Source organism: Drosophila takahashii, chromosome 2L (genome assembly GCF_030179915.1).
Source record: "Drosophila takahashii strain IR98-3 E-12201 chromosome 2L, DtakHiC1v2, whole genome shotgun sequence".
NCBI classification, from domain to species: Eukaryota; Metazoa; Arthropoda; class Insecta; order Diptera; family Drosophilidae; genus Drosophila; species Drosophila takahashii.
Window position 1 is genome coordinate 10,039,091 of NC_091678.1, and position 23,430 is coordinate 10,062,520.

A 23,430-nucleotide genomic window follows, 5' to 3' on the forward strand; every position below is an offset into this window, starting at 1 on the left:
TTTTCTTATATTTGATTGGGAGCCTTAAGATATAGTGGTCCGATCCGGCTGGCTCCGACATATGTACTACCTGCAATAGAAAGAAGACCTTCGGGAAAGTTTCATCGCGATAGCTTTAAAACTGAGAGACTAGTTCGCATAGAAACGGACAGTCGGACAGACGGACATGGCTAGATAGACTCGGCTATTGGTGCTGATCAAGAATATATATACTTTATGTGGTCGGAAACGTCTCCTTCACTGCGTTGCAAACATCTGACTGAAATTATAATACCCTCTACAAGGGTATAATTAGATGTGGATATAGGAAATATTCCATTCAATTTATTTTTATAAAATCTTTATCTTTCTTCTCGGTGTACCTGTAGGTTTTGAGAGTCGATTCGTGTGGGTGTGGCACCTAACCTTCTGGATGTGCTCATGTTGGGCGCGGTCGCATGTTGTTCGTCGGCTCCGTTTCTGTCCGGCGACGGCAAATGCGCCAAATCACGTTCCGTCAACAAATATTGAGGTATTCTGCTTTAGCCACTTTTTTTTTCGTTCGCAGAGTCCTTTGGCCACGCACAAATTAGCATGTCCGCCGATAATTGTCCTTCCGTGGAGATGACCCGCTGAGATAACTGTCCATAGTTGTAACTGATTTTCCGTTGCTGCCAGCCAACCAACTCTTTTCTCCAAGAATTTGATTTTCCCATTAGGATTTTATTGGAAAATCGCGTGCTACTAATGGGAAAAAGTATATTTTTCATATGCCAATCGCTGAATCCCCACATTTTTCCCACTTTCACAGACCTTAACGGAATTATCTAGGCAAAACAAATTAAGAGTAAAATAAAATGAAATGGTTGGCTATAATGCAAATATAAATGCAAAAAAATGATATTTAATTATGGCTGTAGCCCTTCCATTTGGACTTTGCAGACACAGCCAACTTTTCCATTTTCCTCCATTTTGAATAAATTTGCATTTCACTTGAGTCAGCGCGGCAATAAAAAGCGCGCAGCAACAGCAAGAACAACAACAGTAATAAGAGGCAATTGAAAACTTTTGCATAAGTCGCAAGCGACCTAAGTGAGTTAAAACCGAAGTGGAAGTTGCTTAACGTCTTTCTTAAAGGCGGCGAAGCTGTGCTGTGTTGCGAAGCTAAGGACTACCAAAAATAGCCGACAGAAATCAGAAATCATCTGAAAATATTTATATATGTTTAACATGGAAGAGGTATTACAAACGATATCCCAATTTTTATTAAATAAGAGTTTCTACCAGTTACCTAAAAAATGTGCGACTTTAATTTAAATTATATATTACCTATATTTATAAAGGTCTATTGGCTGGTTAAAAATTTTCAGATTACTAACTATAATTAACTCCACAATTTTCTGTATTATTTTATACATTTTTTTGCTGCTATGATAACTTTAAAATTATATTTTGTGCTTCTTTTTAAAAAATTATTATTTTATAGGTTTCAAATTGTATTTTCTAAATATTTTTTAAAATGTAGCAACATTTGGCTTGAAACAAGCTTGGCTTGCAGCACGAGTTATAAGACTTTGAGAGATGCTTCTTCTCAGTTCCCTGAAGGAGTCATTCGGGGACCCAAAATAAGCCAAGGCCGTGCAGAACCAAGACGGTTAAGAAAATTTAAGTTTAATTTGTTTTCGCAAGCCTAATTATGAGCTATGATCACTTCACAAATGGAATTTTTCCCCAATGAGAACGAGAAAATCATTGTTGGGAAAAGTTTGCAAGTTTATAGGAGATGTATTTTAACATCTGCAGAGCACTGAATTAGAAAGATACTTATCCGTAGAACGCGGATTAAACGCTATTAAAACGCTAAATAATCAAACAATGGAAATGCAACTACAGGAAAGAGAGGGAGATAATCAAACTCCTTCCCCAAACTCCTTCCACTGTATTTTGAATTACTTTGAGCACTTTGCTTTTGTTGAACCCTTGCTGATAACTTGTTTGTTTATTTGTTTGCGTTTCGACAACAGCGAAACTTCACCCACTTTGGAAGGGATGGGAATGTGATGCTGATGATGAGGCTGCGAACACCTTGCGGCTAACAAGTGTACATCTCCCAGAGCTTCCTATTCCACGAGAATCCAAACCAGCCCAGTCCAACCCAATCAACCCGCCATTCATTGTCAACCGGCTTTTTCAGCCAACACAATCAAGTGGCGTTTTCACCGGCATACCCTTCCAAGGGTTAAAGAGCCGGAAAGCAAAGGGTAATTATTTATTCAGGATATTGAATGAATTAATAAATACTCAGTTCAATACTTAAATATTATTCACAATTTTTATCATATACATTAAACTCTTTTTTTTTAATTTTTAATAAAAAGATTGAAATCTATTTCATTTGTATTGGCCTTAAACAAGTAATTACCCCGGTTTAAATTTAATGAGATACAAAAATTAACAGGAAAAACGGTTAATTAGCTTACAAAAATGTTTACAAATGTTAGCAACAACGAATTACATCCTAACTAGAATTATTAATATAAAAGGTATTTTTAAAAGACATAGAATATTGCGAATTCGGTGTCATTACCTTTTGCCCACCGACTCCTTTCCATTTCGGTTGCATTTCAATTCGTTTTGTATTTTCGATTTTAAATGAAAGCGGCGGCAGAATGTCGCTGGCGAATGCAAGTCACGGCTGACAATGGCACCACCCAACCGCTGAACCGTCGAAACGCCGAACCACCCAACCACCCAGGTCGCGATTCCAAGGGAATGTGCAGGTGTGCTGCTGAAAAACATGCTAAACCATCCGGCTGACGTTAAGCGATTTTCGAATGAATTCAAATTCGCCATTGTTGTTGGCCCGAATCGTTTACCTTTTGCGGCACAAAAAGGATGCGCAGCGGTGGGTGTGGCGAATGCGAGTGTGTGCAAACAATTTGGCGGATTAAATGAGTCCCAAATGAGACGTTTTTATGCCCGACACACTTTATGCAACATCATAAAGTCCACCGCGGACTTAGCCCGGTATTACGCTGTTTTCCAAAGCCGTTGCTTAATGTAACTGAACAAGAAGTGGGTACTTTTAAACCAATCCCCAGCAATCCACAGCCCATTCCATTCCCCAGCCGAGTGATGTCAAAAATTAAGTTATTTCTTTTCAATATTGAATTTATCAGGGCGACATGAGACGTCGGCATACGTGTCCGGAATAGATATGCCGCAGATACAAATGGCAGCGGTCCAACCGAAACCCGATGCGGGGCATTAAAAGTGTCGCTTGTATTTAAATATCCAATTGTCTCACGGACGAGGATGTGAAACATTTAAAAATGCGCTTGAGCTTGGAGAATACGAATCCCCCCGTCAAAGATCCCAGCATCCGAGCCAAATTCGGTTATCCAATTGGTTTGTTGCCTAGTAAATGACACCCGATGGTCTTTGAATTTTAAAATACGGAATCCAAGGTGTATTCCAGGACGTGTCTCCACTTTGGAAATATTTTCTTTTATTTTTGGCTAGGGTGGATTTGGTTTGGGTTTCAGCTCCCCAGCCCCGTGTCCTTTTTCCATTATATCGGCCTTCCACCGAATTTCACCCACAAATGGGTGCGATTGTTATTTACATTCTTTTGGGCTGCATTTGCTTTTATGTGGTGGCAATTTATTCAAATTGAGACATTAGACAAATTAAATTTACACGTATCTCCCATGATTGTTACCGCCTGTATATTCGCTTAATTATGACATTATTCAAAATACGAAATTTACATTTTGTTGTAGAAATAAACATTTACGGCTATTCCTCTGGCATATGAATAAAATCCAATTTAATATCATCGTATTCGGAAACAATATGCTAAACAGTTTTACAAGCCATGAGAATGTGACTGAAAGAAGTATTCTGTAGCTTATTAGATTTTATGTTCCTGGGCGTATCGATACCAATATTATAAATATAACTCTTTTAGTATGCACCAAAATCGACAATAAAAAATGCATTGGTAAAAGCACTTAAATTAATAATTATGTGAAATTTTTAATTAAGTGTTTCAGTTGTTTTGTAAGTAATTTTTATCCACCCAAAAAGTATGCTTTGCTTTTCTGTATTTCTATTTTTTTAGTAACTCAGAATATTTTGTTATATTCAGCTTTAATTTTGTATTTTCGGCTTTTCCCCTTTAAATTCATATAATTAATCAACTAAATCTTCAGTGCTGTTAAAATTGGAAGTGACAGCTGCAATGGACGATATCCGCACTTTGCGATTCGACATTCAGTGGGATGTTTTCGAGGGAATGCAAATAGTTGACATCAACTCAAAGCATGTATAGTGCAAGTAAAGTAGAAGGCGAGCGCCTAATTGTATAATATTTTTAGGTACTACGACATGGTGATCGAGTTCATGTGGTCTCAATCGTTTCTGAAAAGCCTGGTCTACGAGAGTCTGGGACTGTTCGATCTGCCGGACATGAAGGAGACATATTCTAAGTAAAAATTCAAGATCATTAAAAAAAATCTATATACATGATATATTTTTTGATTAACAAAAATATTATTATATTTTAATTCATTGGCTTAATCCTAATATAATTTGTTATTTAAGATATGTGCGGCACATTCTGCGAAACGAGTGTTCGGTGATGATGATCAGTGAGGACGAGACGCAGATAAAGGCAGTGGGCCTGCTCGAATGGATGACGGAGGAGTGGCACTCCTGGTATGGCTACTCAACCCCTTCCAAACTTCCCCAACTAACAGACTTGTGTCTCGCAGGGTTTTCTTTCCCTCCTCGATGCCCCGGAATCTCTTCCAGCAGATCATAATGATGAAGAAGAAGCTTATCGATGCTACCAAAAAGAACCTTGGCATGACCACCTACGACTCGCTAGTGGTCCATGAGATTGCCTTTCCGGACGAGCTGTACTTCAACCGGGACTTCCTGATGACCATTTTCGACGTCTTCGGCTATGTGGCCCAGCACATGCACATGCCGCGGGTGAGCTTCATCGCCCTAAGCTCCGTGGACCAGGAGGCCACTAGTCTGATCGAGTACGACGAGATCGGGCGGACCATCTACTCGATCTACAAGGTGGGCAATACGCGGCCCTTCGATATCCTGCGCGAACTGGACGAGATGTACGCGCTGCTCTACGAACTGCCCGTCAGTCCAATTCTGAAGTACGTCGAAATGCCCGGATTCGAGGAGTTTCACGAGGCCTTGGATGCCAAAATGGCCAAGGAGGCTGCCGAAAAGCGACACGACGACGAGTTTTGAGCTGCTACTTCTTTGTCTTTATATTTTTTGAATACATGTGTGCCTACTTTCGGGCTTAGCCCTCGGAATTTCCTCAGCCTCCCTTCTACAAGTAGTTAATTGCGATTTTTTTTAGAGGGGTGGAAAGAGGGCACGTTTACAAGCGGTCGTTGATAAGGGTATCAATATGGGGATCGTATTGCTATTGCGATAATAATAATAACACCTTATGCCTACACAGTGAAAAGTGATGCCAAACAAGTAAAAGGTTCATATTATTTCAACTATATTAGTTTACATATACATTTGTGAGCCAAAAATGCAACATTTGTAATATCAGGTGGTCTATATTGGCGATCTATATTTTACAGCATTTTTTACATTTATTTTACATTTTTTTTGGGACTTACAACTTGGAACCGTTCTTGGCGGCCAGCAGGATATCGAGGACATCGTCGGCACAGCCCCAGCACAAGGTGACCCCGCTGCCGCCGTGACCATAGTTGTGGATAAGGAGCTTCCGGCCACGGCGCTCCGCCTCCAGTCGCAGTTGGGTGCGACCTGGCCGAAGACCCACCCAGTCGAAAAGGCTTTCCGAGTGCTCCAGACCAGGAATATACCGGCGACAGCCTTCCACTATCAACTGCCTGTCCTTGGGGCAAACTTGAGTGTTGTAGTCCCGCTCCTGATGGGTTCCGCCCAGGACAACGGTCTCAGTGCTACGATTTTGATGGTTTAGCAGTGCCATTTAGTTGCCTTTAAAGGGGGTAACCCCTTACTCACTTGGGTATAATGTAGTTGCCATCGTCGCTTTCGTCCAGAACGGCCGAGAAAATCCAGTTTGCCCTCACCCGGGACACTTGTCCACGCACCGCGTACATGTGGTCGTCGTTGAGAAGAGTTCGGGAGCCCAGGCCGGAGCAGTTGACGATCACATCGTAATCGGAGTCGGCGACAAATGCCTCCAGGTCTGTTATCCTCTTCTGAACAACTATTCCTCCGTTGCGGGCGAAACGCTTCATCAAATACGGAAGCAGTTTAATGGGCTCCGAGGTGTAGGTAACGAAGGATAGGCCTGACCTGGAAATAGTGAATCAGTTTTAATCAATTATAAGCTTAGACTAGCCAGGAAATAATATGAACTATAGGGTTTAGCAACTGCTACCAAAATGTAACAAATAAGTAATATTAAGTATATTGAGTATATTAAGTAATATTATTGAAGTATTTTTAAATAAAATAATTGTAGTATGTGTTTAATATATATCAGAAAAATTAAAGGTATAGCTATTCTTCAAATTATAAAAAATCATAAAGACGTTATTTAAAATAAATTAAATTAAATAAACTCTAATCCTTACGTAAACTTAACGCTGCGTCCTTTATTGTAGGCAGCGAGTTGTTCCTGAGACAGATCCTCGGCTCCATAGACAATGTCGCGCCAGAAATCCTCAACGGTGTCCACCGTGGAGGTGTTCAGCCGAATGCAGGGCAGCAGACACACACCAGCCTCTCCGGCATCTCCACTTAGCCAGATCTCCTCCAGAAATTTGTGCATACTTTTCGACCATTTGCTGCTCAAAAAATATATTTTATGGAAATACGAAATCAAGAATTCGAAGTACTTACTAGACTTTCGATTGCGAAGTGCCGCCCAGTAGATAGGGACCCCAGAGTCCCGCCGATCCATCGCCTGTGGTGTTGGGCGTGAAGTCCTCCGATATAATCGTCACCCTTATCGGTGACTTTGCCTCTCTTTTGTAGTGTTCCAATATCTTAATGGCACTGGACACACCATTCACCCCGGCCCCGATTACTGCAATGTTCATCATTGCTGCGATCCGATTAGCTTGGCAACTCAAAGCAAACTAAAAACTCTTATCAGGCTTCTAAGCAGATCTGAGAGCTATTAACTCGCAGTAGCTGATAACAAAGCTTTCGGCAACAAAGAGGAAGCTTCTTGGCTGTTTGCATCGGAATTATAAAGATTAGAATGGGAAAAGTGCATTTAAATGGAATGGAATTAATTTTATTTTTAGAAAGTGATCCTTAATATAATAAGCCATTCTATAAAGAAAGGTTATGTTTTGTAACTGATAATATTTTGTAAAGTCTAGTAGGCTGGAGATTTAACAAGCTGGCCTTGCGTATCCGCTCAAACGGAACCGAATATGGACTAGGATATGGGAAGCAATCCCCATTCGATTTCTAGCCCTCGGACCCTTCGTTTCGGCCTGCTTCTAAATTTCCAAAATTCCAAATTTTCTTTCGAAAATAGTTTAGCCAAAATAAAGTAAGTTAGGGGTAGCATATAGGGTACACATATTTTTAATCCCTTCGTCCTGCTGCAGCGCTCGACGGGCTCAACATGTGTGACGGATGTGGATCATTGGAGGTGAGTAGCTTGGATCCTCCTATAACCATCTGACCTCCAATGCAATCCAATCACCTTTCAGCCGCGTGGATGCCGCAGTCGGGAGCTGCGCTGCGGCATCATGTACACCACCTGTGACTGCGTGAAGCGGAATGGCCTGCAGGACAAGTGTCCGCGGTCCGCCTGCCAGGGCAGACCGGCCTGCCTGTGCTTCCCGTTCCCCACCTGCGGTCCGGCGGCCTTTCCCCTGCGCTACGCCAACATGACGATGGGCGTGAACAACAAGCGGATGCGCTGTGCGGCTACCGGAGCTCCGAACGGCGGTGCCTGTGGCGGTCGTGCTGCCGGCGGCTGCTGTGGCTGCTGTAATGGAACTCAAACGCCCTGCTGTGGCCCCCACAGTCTGCCCCGCGTGTCTGGAATTACTGTAACTCACCTGTGACGTACCCATGTAAGTCCGGTCCAGGTCTCTGTCCGTATCTCCAGTCCTTGTCCGTCCATATGTCCGCTTGTCCGTCCGTTGGGGAATCGTAAAGTGGCGACTGTGCGGGCCACACATCGCGAGTGGAAGAATAACACCCTTGGTGACGCTTTATGTCCTCCTGCAGAAGCTTAATGCCCACAGCGCTGATCCGTCCACAAGGATAGCATGCCCCGAGTCGGGATCAAAGCGAAGCCAGGCTCCAAGTCCATGACTGACCCCCAACCCTCCACATTCCGTCGCGTGTAAGTAGCTGTGACATCTGCCCCATTCACTACCCATTGCCTATCTCATCCTGCAGGTGGTTTCTAAGTAGTTCCTGGCAAGTGATGCGATCGGATCCTCACGGGACATGTTGTGTGGCGCTCTTTTGGTTGATCATAAACTGAAGGTGGCTTAAATCAAGATGGAGCTCGGAGCGCGAAAACCCGGAACCATCGAATGGCTGGAAACATGTGGCGCAACAGTGTAAAATACGTTCGTCTGTCTTGATTTAAGCGCAAAATCATTTGTAGGTTTTTGGAATTTTCTTCGGCAATAAATTATAAATTGTAAAATAAAATAAACATATTTTGTGATTTTCTGTTAGCTGGTGGCCCAGCAAAAAGGACACTTCGTAAAGATTTAAAATAAATATATCTTTGTTGAATTTTTATTAATGGCTATCGTTTAAAATTAAATTTGGGTTGAAATACACTTTCAAATTTGATTATGACGTCAAATATTACATTGGGAAAGAAAATAAAAGACCTGGGTGGTTGATCAAAAGGATTTTCAGCAGGGAGAATTACCAGAACAATTTCTTTATATAGATGTTTATAAATGTAATCGCGAGTTGGACTTCACGTGCGGAAAGTTCAAATGAGTTTTGGATCGTTGATGTAGAAAATTGTGGCTGTTCTTCATGTGACTAAAATCAATGAAAAACAAGAAAGGAAGCTAGCTTCGGCAAGCCGAAGCTTATATACCCTTGCAGATCATTCTATTAATTTACAAATCGCAAAAATGTTAAATTTCTTATTATTTCACATTAAATTTTCGATCGTTTCTATCACAACTATATGATATAGTAGTTCGATCTTTTAAAAATTAAAATCGAAATTCGGAAATATTTCAAAATAGTCATATCCCAGACTAGAAGGGAATGTAATAAAAACCAACAAAGATATAATTTTTTTCCCATTAATTTCCATTTAATTTTTCGACCGTTCCTATGGCAGCTATATGATATAGTTTTCCGATTTAAAAAACAAAAAAACCGAAATTCAGAAATATATAAAAAAAAATATTCCCAAGAGTAGAAGGTAATATTTCAAAAAACATCGGAGCTATAATTTTTTTTCCGTTTTTTTCCGTTTTTTTTTCGATCCTTCCTATGGGAGCTATAAGATATAGTTGTCCGATCTGGTTGGTTCCGACATATATACTACCTGCAATAGAAATACGACTTTTACGAAAGTTTCGTCCCGATAGCTCAAAAACTGAGAGACTAGTTTGCGTAGAAACAGACAGACGGACAGACGGACAGACGGACAGACGGACAGACGGACAGACGGACATGGCTAGATCGACTCGTCTAGTGATGCTGATCAAGAATATATATACTTTATGGGGTCGGAAACGTCTCCTTCACTGCGTTGCAAACTTCTGACTGAAATCATAATACCCTCTGCAAGGGTATAATGAAAACTGGTTATTTTACTTATTTCATATGGTTGCATATTATTATATTCATTACAGTGCATTGACCATTTAATGGTTTAAATGGTTAAAATATAATGGTAGGTAAGGGAAATGCAATTGTTCCCTCGCGAGAGTTTTGCTTTTTGGCCTAATAAAAGTAGGCCAAGAGATTCCATAAAGTTGGCCATGACTTTCAGAGGAAATCGAACCGAAAACGTCAAACGCATGCTCTAGGCCCGGTGAGAAGCTAGCCTCATTCGATATCAAACCCTCGGACCAGTCGTTTCGGCTTCTAAATTTATCAAAATTCCAAATTGTATTTTTCCTTTCGAATATTACTCAACCAAAATAGTAAGTGTGGAATATTTTCTTATAAGTATGAGCATCTTTAGATTTCTTTGCATGCAGCTTTAAAAAGAACCCAAGATGTGTAACGGATGTGGATGCTGTGGACCCTGTAATGAAACGCCCTGCTGTGGCCCGCACAGTCCGCCCTGCGGAGCCCCCTCGCCCATTCCGTGCTCCCCTGCCCCGGGCATGTGCTGCCCCCCTCTTCCCGAGGGCGGGATTCCCGATCCGCGTGTCTGGAACTACTATAACACGCCCCCAACGTATCCATGTAAGTCTGGTCCCGAGCCCACAAATCCATCCATCCATCCAACCACCCACCCATCCGTCCGTCCGTCTGTTTGCCCATCGTCTGCGAGTCTGGAGAATGTAGAGGCATCAAAGGAGGAGCACGTGGCATGTGGGGCAACTGTGCGAGCCACAGCATCTGGTATCCCTGCGATCAGTCCAGGTTGTAAGCTATAACCTATAACCTCTCCTAAAGCCCCCTGCCCCAGACGCTACCTTGTGAACAAGGATAACGCGCCCTGTGTTTGGTGTGCTCCGTGCAAGGCCCACTGCTACAATACTCCGCCCAAATGCTGTTGCTAGGGTCGTGAAAGATCTGACCTAAAACTAATCCCTACCATTCCACACTTTCCCTGTCGTGTAAGTACCTGCTCTAGCTGCCCTTCTCATCAAATCTTACTCGTTTCATCCTTCAGGTGGCTTCTAAGTGGGTCCTGGCTAAGCCTTCAGATGGAGTGCTGAAAGTGCGGAAGTGGGTCCAGACATTTCGGGCGCCGTATTTTGGTTGGTAACCGAATGGATAAAGTTGCAGAAAGGCCAGACAAGAACACCTCCAGTTGTGATATTTTTTTGGACTTATTTAGGCTTTAAATTAAAATTAAATGTCTTGAATAATAATGATAATAAGTTGTTACTCGGTGGGAATTGGGCAAATTGGGTATCCAGTTAAAATGTATGTGAAAATCTGGTCCCAGATTTGTTTTGTAAAATTGTAAAGCGAACCACAAGAATGCAAAAAATATTGATAGGAGCTGACGTTGGAAAAAAATAATTTGATATATTTATGTATTTAAAATCCAACAAACATTTTGCAATCTAAAAATAATTATTGTAGTGATCCGTCCTTCTCCGCATCTCATGTAGTTTTCCAGTCATCCTCAGTTGACGTCATATTTGAAGTTGTGCTACGATTCGGATCATTTATGTACAATCCAACGATCAAAATAATAGAAATGATTACTATAACAATGATCAGAATGCCAATCAAGCCATAAACGACGATTGCCTGAGGGCCCGTCATCGTTAAAGTATACTAGCGCCACCAGCACCTGCAAAATAAAGAACACGTTTGTGGATTTTGCTTTATGTTATGGATATATAATACTTACAAAATATTCCTAAAATACTTTTATAATTTTCAAATTTACAGATAAGCAAAGCACAACCCTTTGAACGGAAAGTAACAAGTATACTGATTGGTGACAAAAAATTAAACATTTGAATGGCTTTTCAGTAGGATCATAGCTTCCTATATCTCAGCCTTTTTTTTGGGATAATTAAACTTAAGAACAAGTTTTTTACTATAAGGAACACGGTGTTTGAAAAAATTTAAAAGTAAATAGATATGTTTCAACACAGTTATAGTTTGGAGTCCTTCTTAATTTAACTTCTTCAGCGAATATGTATAGCTATTCTTTTAAATGCGATTGGGAATTATTTGCTTATTATAAGTTATAACAAGCTTACTTTTTCCTATAATAGTTCCATGACTTTCCTGTCAAAATCGGTAAAGTCGTTTAGTCAGTGGAACAGTAAAATAGAAACTGGTGATACAAGGAAATTCAAACTCGCTTCAAAATTATATAAATCATAATACGCTACTGAGTACCAAAATGGAGGCAAAATATATAATAATAATTTTCTCGATTATTATTGGCATTGTTGTTATTGTTGACATTCTTCTAATCGCGTATATTTGCTTAGACGTAGAATGGAGGCAAGATGTTCGTAAATTCGGCAGGCGCCCGGTAAGAATAACTAACCCAAAAATAGGCACCCATGTTTTTGTTTGTTTAAGACAAAACATATTTTTTAACCCGTAATTTCAGCATTTTTGAAATAGTATACGAATATAAATTAAGCCCCTTGCAAAATGCAAAAAAATGAACGAAATATAACTCTGAACACAATGGATTTACTTAAAGGTTCTGTAGGGTTTTTTGACATCAAAAATTAACTAACTTTGCGAGTTTTTCTATAAAAACTGGTTAGATGTATTTCATTCAAACCTTTTGCATATTACTAAGAGTCATTTAAATAACACTCAATAATTTATTAAGCCGATACTATCGGCATATGTATCGGTGTCAAAACGATAGCTGGAACACTTTCAAAAAAAATAGTGTTGTTGTGTTCACTGTATCTCCGACTAAAATGATCGGATTTCCATTTTGTTTTTATATTTAATTTAAGAATTTAAAAAGGCGCCCCCTTGGAAGCTCGATATATAATTTTTTAATTTAAGAATTTTGTACAATCTTTCAAAATTAAAATGCGTTTTTAACTAAAAAAATCGTGTCGAATTCGCGAATTCGCTCCAAAAAAAACTTTTTAAGTTTAAAAAAAATAAACATTTTTCACATTGCACACTGGGCCAGCCGGTCCAAGTTTTGGCCAAAAATACGTTTTTGTTTTTTAAGAAAACGACCTAATTAAGTTTGAATTCCTTTTCATAATACATTAAACTAATTTATGCCAAAGTTTTAAAGAAAGATATAAATATATAGGTCGTATGTCTTACTTGTTTCCTAAAATAAATGTATTTGTTGATTTTTACGGCTTTTTTTGAAAAATGAGTACGTTGCTTTTTAAGAGCCTTTGAGTGCCATCCCCAAATTAGTTTCGGTAATTTAAGTTTTAATTGAAGGCTTAACTCGAAGTCGAGCTGTTTTAAAGAGCTTTAAGAGAGAGCCCAAAAGTATGTCGTTTTTTTTTCTTCAGGTTTTAGTAAACATTTTGCGCGAAAAAATTTGATTTTAGTGTGACTAACATCTTAAATCTACTTTACTAATCGATCATGGTATTTTCAAAATCTATATCTATCTATCTAATCTGGACTATGCAAATATAAATGTAGCATACTTTTGTGATGACTTCAGAGTACGTCAAATTAACATTAAACAAATCAAAACACAAATCAAAACAAAACATCATCATAATACTATTACTATTACACTCGTTCTGTTTAATTTTAATTATTTAATGTTAAATGTAACTATTTTTTCTTTTGTTTATTTTTTGTATTCCTCTTTATTAATTTTGTATTAGCTTTTAAGTTTTATAAAATACCCTATTATTAATATTATTAATTTATAAGACCTAGTCTTGTCGCATCGGGATAAAACAAATGAATAAATTAAATTAAATATAAAACTTAAGAGGTAACAAGAAAAAAAATATACATTTTTTTAAATCGATTGTTTGATAAACGTTGATGTGGGAGCCTCCGAAAGTTGCAGTTTTTAACGATTCATAAATCTTAAACGACATAATATTTTTTAGTGATGTTAATTTTTATACCCGTTACTCGTAGAGTAAAAGGGTATATTGTATTCGTGCAAAAGTATGTAACAGCTAGAAGGAAGCGTTTCCGACCCCATAAAGTATATATATTCTTGATCAGGGTCACTAGCCGAGTCGATCTAGCCATGTTCGTCTGTCCGTCTGTATGAAATCTGAGATCTCAGAAACTACAAAAGCTAGAAGGTTGAGATTTCCCACACATATTCTTTGGCTTCCTACGCAGCGCAAGTTTATTTTAGCCGAGCGCCACGCCCCCTCTAACGCCCACAATCGCCCACTAACGATTTTAAAATGGGTCCTGCGCCGACATCTTTAAAGATTTCCGAGAAGTATAAATGCATTTTTGTTGTGTATATTTATACCTATCGAAATGTAGAAGACATTTTTCAAATCGGACCATCCATTAAAAAGTTATACTCATTTAAAATTGTCAATATATATCTATCTCCCTCGCACTCCCTTTAGCTGAGTTGCGATTATTAGTCGGGACACCAACCCGAGTACAGCGTTTGCAATCCCTTTAGCTGAGTGACGGGTATTAAATAGTCGGGACACCAACCCGACTATAGCGTTCTCTCTTGTTTTTAGTTTGTTTTATCTCCTACTTTATCGTGATTGAAAATGGATTGAGTGCGCCTTCTAGTTATTTTTTTAAAAATAATAAACCGAAAAGTACGTAAAATTTTCCGACTTTGGTTTGGATTATCTACATCATATAAACTTCCAAAAAATTTTACTTTTAGTTCGTTGGAAAGTTCAATCTTTTAAGAAAAAAACGCAAAAAACTGCTTCCTTCTAACTGTTCTAGGAAAGAAAAAACAGATTTTTGGCCAAAAAATAAACTTTTTGGTCCACTGTGCATTGACGAGTTTTTTTTTAACGTAAAAATAGGCGACAAACTTGAAAACGATCGGTGTTTAGAAATAACGATGAACACGGACTTTCAAAAGAAAAACGAAAAAAGCAAAAAACTTACAAAGCTCATATTTTGTAAAGTATTAGTATTATTAGTGTTAGTCTACACATATTATTCATAAAAAATAATAACTTAAAAATATGATTTCTAAAAGGCGAAATTTTCCTAAAACCAAGAATGCCTTGACTTTTATATCAAATCAATAGTAACATAACGTTGTTACATTTTATTCAGGCGATACAAATATTTTATTTACCAGCATATTAAAATAAAACTAAAATAAATTCAATTTTTCCTAGGATCCCATTGAAGGAAGTTTACCTCTTCCAGAAAAACCAGCTCCTGTGATACCTAGTTTTCCTAGTTTGTTCAAGTAAATCATGAATCAGCAACTTGTCTTGGCTCTTATAGGCATAACAGTAATTCTGTTCCTTGTCATAATGAATTTGCTCTTTGTTTACTTTATAATCGACAATCCTTACCTAACCACCCGATCAACAACAACTTCAACTACGACCGAAGCACCCACTACGATGGAAATCACTGATTATATAGAGCCTGAAACAGAGGCGATTGACCTCGAACCTGTCGAGGGTGGTCCCGAGGATGCACCCCCAGCGGAGGGCTAAAAATCGTAAGTCTCTTTACTTGAAATCTAAGTAACCTTTGAAAAGTTTCGGGCTTGCGTGAGTTTCAGTGTTAGGCATCAACCGTTCTCTGACTTAAATTTCGATCTAGTGCCCATACGTTTGGGCGTCGGGATCGGTCAGGCATTCAGTCTTATCGCAGCCGTCGTCGAGTATTGCGTGTAACATAACTTAAACTTACAAAACGTAAGAAGTTATGGAAACGAAACAATTGGCCTTTATCCTAACTGTCGTTGTATTAGTTCTGTTTTTCGCGCTTATGATCGTATTTTACGTGTTCCTAAATTTCGATCGCCGAATTACTAAATCTACACTTGGCTTAGGGTTTTTTGTCGGTTTTTAATCGTCGGTCTCCAAATTTGTCGACAATTCGAGAAGGAGCTCAATCCGATTTGGCGCAATGGTTGAGAACACGACTCTAATCACTATCTTCCTGGTCATAACGGTGTTTCTGGTGACCTTGATGCTATTGTTAATTCCAATGGCTATCTATAGAGGAACAAGGGGCTTCAAGTTCGGACTTCCACCAAAACAACATAGATGGTTGTATTAGTAAGTACCAACAAATTTCCTTGGTTAGGCAACATTTTTTGAACAGAGATAACTAGCGGGGACGCGAACCTTCGTCGGTAGTACCGCCATTGCCTGTCGGGTGGCGTTAGCTGAGTTGCAAACCGATAAAAGCTATTCGGAATTGTCGATAGCTATCGTATTTGAATGTTGTCCGCTTGAAATCTTACTGAGCCATGCAGCGGCATTTGTTTATTTTTATTGTTTCTTCTCGGCCTGACGTAAGGGCTTTTAATTAATGCACATGTCTATGAATTTTAGTGGGCGTAAGACGGGAAATGGTACTTGACGATCATTAACGCATTCCGAGCGAGTCTAGCCCTAGTATCCGATTCATTTCCAATTCAATCGGAGGGCATATCTTCCAATGGCGGTTCCACCTGTCCAAATGCAACCATCGGTGGGGTCGAACTTAAAGTGTAAAATGCGCTCAGTGCCAAAGGAAGCCATATTTCATGCGGCAATTAGTGGAACGATCATCATAGTTAATTTTCGCCAGCCACTCGGCAACGAGCCGGGATTTAGATTTGGATTTGTCAGCCGCCAGCCAGCCAGCAACCGCGATCTTAGACTTCAATTAAATGAAAAATTGTGTCACGCGCCGCGACTTGCGTCTTTCCCGACTTGAAAATGGAGAGCTTAGTGCTGGCATCCCACTTCCAATCCCATTCCCCATTCGCATCCACATCCCCGTTTTCGGTACCGCAGCGCGTATTTCCGCACACATGCACAAAATATTTGATTAAGCCCTGACACTTGCGTATTTCGGATTTCAGATTTTTTCAGACACATAACCCCCGGTTCGGCGTTGCTTGGTCTTTCTTTGTCAAATTCAGATCAGTGTCGCGCGGCGCACAGCGGTGTCAACTTGTAGTGTGCAGCGCAAATTCATAGTGTCAGATCATCACCATCATCGTGGCCAGTGTGTAAGCCCAGACCAAGACCAACGCCGACCGAGCCTTGCCCGGGATCTACACAGGAGCTCATTTGGATACCACCTTTACCGTTTACCGTTACCGTTATCGTTTGCCGTTTGCCTTTGCCGATACCGAACCGATAACCAAGCGATCCCCGCCCATCGATCCTTCCATTCAAACCGTTTACCCGTTGAACTGAGGAAGCGCCAGCAGCTGCCAAAGCGCGGAAGAATGCCGACCATAACCGAGGATTGCATAGATGGCTTCCAACAGTATTACTCGCGGCCCCCGGAGAGGCCCAAGAAGAAGTCCCTGAAGCAGATGGTCTACGACTCCGAGGACAACTCCTACTTCGGACGCTCGATGGATAGCTGGGGTGAGTTCTGGAATCTAGAATGCAGTATCTTGTATCTTATAGCTTATTTCTTGGATTACGTAAACGACGACCCCTGTCGCCAGTCTAGAGTCTTGATAAAAGTCTGACCTTAATCAAGAGAATCTCTTTTGTCGTCGCATTAGCGCTGATGGCAAATGCAGATTATTGTGGATGTGGGTGGATGTATCTATTTACCGGCCTCCCGCCGTTTTCCCGAGTCCGAGTCTGAATCCGTGTCCGTGTTTTTATTGCCCGCCCAATGGCGTTTGCGCTTCAGATCTGTGTGCCCGGGGGCACTTGTGCCGCAATATCGGTCAATTATGCCATTATGCAATCAGCCCGTGGTGAACCCGCCAGCGCTCTCCAGAACCACCTCTGATTTCGGTGGAAGGTCGTAGCCAGGCCTCCCTTAGGATTTGCTTTTATGGAGGGTCGGGTCAGGGATGTCCATTTTTCCATAATTCCCCTTGCAGACAGATTTTTTCCATTATAAATTTCTTGTATAAAGATCTTACTGGATAATTTCTTTTTCGACTTTCGTGAGAGACTCGTCCTTGACGCTCAAGATCCCTAATTCTATAAATCAGTCGCCAGATTATACCTTGGAAGTATAGCTTTCAGGCAATCCCGATTTGTACTTAAAAAATCTAGTTTCAATTGTTTACAGAAACAAATATAATTGTAGCATGAACGGGGGATGATATCAGCCCCCACTCGGGTGAAAGGAATTTTGGTATTCAAAAAGTATGCAACAAAAGGTTCCGCTAAATAGTGGCTCTGGGCTACGAAGGGTTTTCTTGCTATTAAGTCGCAAAAAGTGCCTAAAAATCGAAAATTTGGAACTTTCACTACGTATTTCTCAAAACGTGATGGAAAGTTTCCAAGTATGAGGTAGTAATCTACAGCAAAAATCCTTTCAGGCTTGGTAGCTTTTATTCTTGGGCTATTTTTTTGTCGACCAGTATTATCCAACAAAAACCTTATGCAATAGCACAAGAATACCTTCATTTTTGTAGTGATATAATCAGAAATTTCCACTGGCCCAATTTTTTTAATAAAATCTTTATTTCAATTGCACACAAATTAAAGCGACGTTAGTTAAGCATCGTTTATAATTGAGTTGTATTGTCCACATGAATCCAGTTCTATTGCGATGCCCTCCATCGTACATTTAACTTCATCAGAGTTCTTCTGCGAAACCCACCCCTGTGCGTGTATGTATAGCAACTCTCAGCTTGGCCCACTTCTCTGAATATCCTGTGGCCGCATTTAAACCAGTTCTTTCCCCGGTCCGCCAATTTGAGCGGAATCACTTAAATGCTTTCATTTGCGTGCCAGCGATATTTAAATGAGCCATTTCTCTTCTAGCCTTCCCCCGAACATTTTTTTAATTGGTTGTATTAAATCGATATAAGGACTAAAAAGGTTTTTAAAATTATAATTTTTTTAAATATATATAAATAAAAACCTATCCGTTTTCAATTTTTAAAATTATTTTTACATAAAATTTAATTTGAGAACGGGAAAGAATGAAGAGTTGCCCCACAAGGCAACCCCTTCTGCCGTTTCTCTCAGTGTGGCCGTGGGTCTGGTATCGAACCCCGGGCAATTTGCACTAAATGCACTGCAGTAGCATCGACAATCGGCGGCACCGCCTAATTAAAACGAGTGCACAAGGAGGCAGCTTTTCCACGGCAATTAGAACGCAACCCAATCTCGGTCCGGAAAACCCGACCGATCCCAGATCCGATTCCACTCGGCGTTGTCGTTGGGTTGGCAAAAGTGCAGTGCTGCCAAAAGCCCGCTTTCCACTCAAAACAAACTCGGCTCGAGAGAGCAGCCTCGCATTTGACTCACAGAAACCGGACCAGAAACGAAAAAAAAAACGCAGAACCCGCCAAACAGACTCGAGCCAAGTCTGTGTTGTTTGGGCTGCGTATCGACAGACATCAGATTCGGGTTTCAGTCTGAAATTTGTTTTGAGCGGCGACCAAACGTGTCACGGAGAGCAGCTCGTAACGTGGTCGAAACGCGTTTCGTTTGCAAACAATCACCAGAGTTTGTGGTCCGTTGTTCAGTGAAGTTTCCCCTGTGAATTAGGAATAAACGAGTCCTTGAAAGTAGTGAAAAATTCCATCACGCATCTCTCGCAGAAAAGCCCCTAAAGTAGTGAATTCTTTGTGAAAGAATAGAATTAATTCCAAGCACAGTCTTTAAGAACGCTCCGATATTTCTTCAAAAAGGTGTGGTTGTTTGTATGTGGCCAAGCGTTAAGAGCGCCAGCTAAGAGAGATACAAAGATACAAATGCTCACTAGCAAAGAGAAGGGCAACGGTTTGTTTTGTGGTGTTTTCGAGGCGAAAATAAAAGAAAATGCACATACCATTCGGTGTGGATATGTGCTTAAATAAAGAACAGATGTACATATGTACTCTTGTATCTGTTCAATGCCGGGTCAAAGCCGATGCGGCATTAAAAGCAGCATTGCAGACGCGGAAATGCGTACATGTCGCCGACCGTCTAAAGACGCCCATTTAGGCCACCTTTTCGGCCCCCTTTTGGGCCCATTCCAGTCCTCCTACCAGTTGCAGTTTGTATCTGACGGATGCACTTCTCTGTTTGCTGTTCTTTGGCCAGCCATTTCATTCACCCAGGAGCGCCAAAAAAGGCGCCAACTTTTCTGCACAACCAGAGGGTTGGAAGGGCGAGGAGATTCGAGAGAATTTAAGAGAGCAAAGGACCAAAAGAAAAAATATATATACAAAAAGTGTGTGTGAAATACTATTTGTGTACATCTGTACAACTCGTTGGCGCTGCCACAAATATTTACGATTTAAAAACAAACCAAGTGCTTGCCAGAATATCGGCATAAAAATCGCCACTTGTTTACAGTTCAGTTTAGATGTTTTACATGGATTTTTCACTTCTTTCAAAAATTATTCCTTAAATTACTAAACTAACTTAAAACCCATGTAATGCATTAAACCGAACTGTACACACAGGCCTTTAGATCCAAAGAAAACCCACCGAAAGCAACGACTGAAATATGTCCAAGCCCGTACCAATGAGTCCGTCCTTCGTGGACGAGGATCTGCACAACCTGAGGAAGCCCAAACCGTTCAATTTCGCCCAGTTCTTATATAATTCCGAGGATGGCACTGTGATGGGCCGAGATCGTTCGTCATGGGGTAAGTTTATTGCAGTGTTTATTGCAGTCTCATAAATCTGACAGAGGAAAATGTTTTTTTGTTTTTGTGTTCGCATATGCCTGCTGTAAATCAAGACCATAAGTTATATTTCGCTGTCACCAATTCGAGCCGGGTTTTAATAGCACGGCACCGCGAAAATATCTCGCCCATTAGACCGCCCGAAGTGTCGAGAGTTGCACTTATTCGTAAAAATCAGAGTAGAGGCTTTGGAAGGCGGCGCACAAATTAACATCTGCATGTAACGATGCTCTCGGAAATGGGGACAATTTGGGGTGGGGATGGGCGGCATCTTATTTTTTGTTCGCTTTCAATTACCGCTAGTTAAGCTGTCCGCTTCAGCGTTTATCATCAATTGTACGGGAAGGGTTTTCCTCGGCACGCCAATATTGGCATTTAAAAGTTGGCAAGCCCAAGGCCCTGTGAGTCTATATATAGGCAAATGCACAATGCAATTATGCTGAAATGGGGGGTAAAGCAGAATGAAAATGGAAATATGTTACATTGGTCAGATCTTGGCAAAGAACGGATGGTAAATTTTATTCCACATTTTTCAGCTTTAATCCAAATATCTTTTTAGCCAGAAATAAATGTATATTAATAAAGCATGACTTCTGAATGGCTTCCAAGAATTCTTTGAAATTCACACCTATTAAAACTTCCCAACCCAATTGCACGTAGCGTATCGTATCGAACCCAGGTCTTTAATACTCTTTAATTCTCTTGATAACCAACTTCTTAGACAAATTGAGGTTATGTCAGGTGGGAAGTACGAGTATCTGTGATCTAAGAGCGATCTCTTCACACACACCCATGAGCCGGGTAACAACCAGTTGGCTCTTGAGTGCAATTAACTCATTTAGGGGAATTCTCTTCTCAAATCTTAAGAGCGGCGCTACGGAGAATATATAGACATATGCGAATGTTTGGATGATGATTCAGTGGAGAAGCTCGGCGTCATTTTGCCGTCCACTCCGAACTTGAGAAGCAGCACAGCTCATGGGGTTGGTTCCCCATTTGTTTATATAGCCCACTTGGGCCGGCTGTCGTCAATTATATCGGTTTAACCCATGCCAACCGAGGGGCCACTGGGCAATTAACTAATTCAATCGGTTCAATTGACTGGGGATCGCTTAGGATCGTTGGGAACAGCTTTAATCGGTGTAATTCAATAAGCATTTCCCGTTCTCCTCCTTTCGCAGCCAAAATCGGAATCTTCTATGTGGCCTTCTACGGAGTCCTCGCCGCCCTGGTGGCCATCTGCATGTGGGCCTTCTTCCAAACCCTCGATCCTCGCATTCCGAAGTGGACCCTAGACCGCTCCCTGATTGGCACAAATCCAGGTGAGTCGTCAGTTGCGCAATCACCAGCTAATTGCATCTCTAATCGAGCTTAACGATCTCAGGTTTGGGTTTTCGCCCCCTGCCCCCTGTTGACAATGTGGAAAGCACTTTGATCTGGTACAAGGGGACTCAGCACGAGAACTACAAACACTGGACAGACTCCCTGGATGATTTCCTTGCGGGTAAGTACTCGAAAATAAGGATCTATTATCATAGTTTAATATATCATTGTATATCGATAAAGGATTAATTAGATTGTCAGATCCTTAATTTTATGTTCGATGCATTATATTTTCCATATTTTTCAATTAAAGTTACTTTGAACGTTTAAATAATTGATATCCGTTCGTTCGAGGCATTGACCATTTCTAACCTTTTACCGTGGACCTTTTTCAGTTTACAAAGTACCTGGATTAACTCCCGGTCGTGGTCAGAACATTTACAACTGCGACTACAACCAGCCGCCGCCGAAGGGTCAGGTGTGCGATGTGGACATAAAGTCCTGGTCGCCCTGTACCAAGGAGAACAACTACAGTTACCACAAGAGTGCGCCGTGCATTTTCCTCAAGCTGAACAAGATCTACGGCTGGATACCCGAGTACTACAACGATTCGCGGGACTTGCCCGAATCCATGCCCCTGAGCTTGAAGACCTACATCGGTGAGGTCCAGAAGACACAGCCAGAAAAGGTAAGCTAATGCTCGAAGATTTCCGATTTTCAGACTAATTGAATTACTCCTATTAAATTGTAGCTAAACACCATTTGGGTTTCGTGCGAGGGCGAGAATCCAGCCGATCAGGAGAACATTGGAGCTGTCAATTACCTGCCAATCAGGGGATTCCCCGGTTACTTTTACCCCTACCAGAACTCCGAGGGCTACTTGAGTCCCTTGGTGGCCGTGCACTTCCAGCGCCCCAAACGTGAGTGAACTCAGAGATTTAAACGGAATTAAGTTGAACTAATACCTTCCACCTTACTTTCCAGGTGGCATCATCATCAACGTCGAGTGCAAGGCTTGGGCTCGCAACATTATACACGATCGCAAGGAGCGGATCGGATCGGTGCACTATGAGCTCCTCATCGATTAATATGTATCACACTATTACCTATAACATAATGTAAACCAGAATCTCCGATGAGCAAGAATCTCGGTACCAGAGGGGTAAGGACGTCGTTCAAAATCGTCTAAGACAATCCTACCAGAGGCAAACCACCACATGTTGTAGTAAAAATTGTGAAAGGTTCAGATTTCCGAATGTAATTTAAATTCAAAATCGTTTTAATGTATTATTTCTTCAAGTTATTAAACATAAAAAAAAGTATAATCAAGACTTGCATTGCCTATAATATACAAATTTTAAATTCCAAACATTTTGTATGCACTTTACGATGAAAGTTACACATTAAGATTATAAAGCTGAACACCAAGATGGGAATTCAATGTACAGGATTGAAATAGCCAAGCCTGAATCTCATTTAGTGCTGAATATAAAACCAATCAAATGCAACAAATTTACAGCAATTTATCCAAACTGCCATTTCCAATAAATCAACAAACGAATCTTTAGATAATAAAATTTATAACGAAAATTTAAAGATTTCATTTTTGAGTCTGCTATACATGTAACTAAAACAGACCAATTTTGTCAACCAAAAAAAACAATCTAATATTTACAGCTAGCTTCAGAATATACCATATTTATAATTAACATAGTCAAACGTGAAAGCTCTGTACATCACAT

General features: G+C 40.5%; 4 protein-coding genes and 1 long non-coding RNA gene across 12 annotated transcripts; 3 read left to right on the forward strand and 2 right to left on the reverse strand.

The window, feature by feature from the left end:
- Positions 1–4,101: 4,101 nt before the first annotated feature.
- LOC108059407 (uncharacterized) lies at positions 4,102–5,324 on the forward strand. Of its 2 annotated transcripts, none has more exons than XM_017144654.3 (4): positions 4,102–4,302; positions 4,359–4,469; positions 4,585–4,698; positions 4,755–5,324. In XM_017144654.3, exons 1-4 carry the CDS (start codon positions 4,223–4,225, stop codon positions 5,254–5,256), a joined length of 807 nt encoding a protein of 268 aa, XP_017000143.1. In that variant the 5' UTR covers positions 4,102–4,222; the 3' UTR covers positions 5,257–5,324. The 2 variants fall into 2 exon arrangements, with proteins under 2 accessions (XP_017000143.1, XP_070072261.1); XM_070216160.1 differs by having other exon boundaries at positions 4,165–4,306.
- Positions 5,325–5,571: 247 nt separating this feature from the next.
- Positions 5,572–7,089, reverse strand: Daao2 (D-amino acid oxidase 2). Its single transcript, XM_017144653.3, has 4 exons — positions 6,865–7,089; positions 6,597–6,809; positions 6,019–6,315; positions 5,572–5,954 (listed from the first exon to the last, which is right to left on the reverse strand). The coding sequence occupies exons 1-4, from the start codon at positions 7,065–7,067 to the stop codon at positions 5,642–5,644; spliced, it is 1,026 nt and encodes a 341-aa protein (XP_017000142.2). The 5' UTR covers positions 7,068–7,089; the 3' UTR covers positions 5,572–5,641.
- Positions 7,090–7,404: 315 nt separating this feature from the next.
- Positions 7,405–11,036, forward strand: LOC108059405 (male-specific sperm protein Mst84Dd). 5 transcript variants are annotated; one of them, XM_070219687.1, is made up of 5 exons: positions 7,412–7,528; positions 7,587–7,630; positions 7,692–8,021; positions 10,200–10,392; positions 10,826–11,036. In XM_070219687.1, the coding sequence occupies exons 2-5, from the start codon at positions 7,604–7,606 to the stop codon at positions 10,834–10,836; spliced, it is 561 nt and encodes a 186-aa protein (XP_070075788.1). In that variant the 5' UTR covers positions 7,412–7,528; positions 7,587–7,603; the 3' UTR covers positions 10,837–11,036. The 5 variants fall into 5 exon arrangements, 3 of the variants coding, with proteins under 3 accessions (XP_070075787.1, XP_070075788.1, XP_017000140.1); XR_011420661.1 differs by lacking the exons at positions 10,200–10,392; positions 10,826–11,036 and adding exons at positions 8,218–8,335; positions 8,392–8,656 and having other exon boundaries at positions 7,413–7,528; positions 7,692–7,974; XM_070219686.1 differs by lacking the exons at positions 10,200–10,392; positions 10,826–11,036 and adding an exon at positions 8,392–8,656 and having other exon boundaries at positions 7,405–7,528; positions 7,692–8,060.
- A 126-nt stretch (positions 11,037–11,162) lies between these two features.
- LOC138913763 (uncharacterized) lies at positions 11,163–11,793 on the reverse strand. The gene is made up of 2 exons (XR_011419602.1): positions 11,519–11,793; positions 11,163–11,458 (listed from the first exon to the last, which is right to left on the reverse strand). It is a non-coding gene; the product is annotated as an uncharacterized lncRNA (long non-coding RNA).
- A 213-nt stretch (positions 11,794–12,006) lies between these two features.
- nrv2 (nervana 2) lies at positions 12,007–23,019 on the forward strand. Of its 3 annotated transcripts, XM_017144669.3 has the most exons (8): positions 12,007–12,157; positions 14,928–15,262; positions 16,622–17,138; positions 21,547–21,687; positions 21,750–21,869; positions 22,084–22,376; positions 22,440–22,608; positions 22,673–23,019. In XM_017144669.3, the coding sequence occupies exons 3-8, from the start codon at positions 16,994–16,996 to the stop codon at positions 22,774–22,776; spliced, it is 972 nt and encodes a 323-aa protein (XP_017000158.1). In that variant the 5' UTR covers positions 12,007–12,157; positions 14,928–15,262; positions 16,622–16,993; the 3' UTR covers positions 22,777–23,019. The 3 variants fall into 3 exon arrangements, with proteins under 3 accessions (XP_017000158.1, XP_070074311.1, XP_017000159.2); XM_070218210.1 differs by lacking the exons at positions 12,007–12,157; positions 14,928–15,262 and adding an exon at positions 15,407–15,827; XM_017144670.3 differs by lacking the exons at positions 12,007–12,157; positions 14,928–15,262; positions 16,622–17,138 and adding exons at positions 19,083–19,203; positions 20,141–20,326.
- Positions 23,020–23,430: the final 411 nt, after the last annotated feature.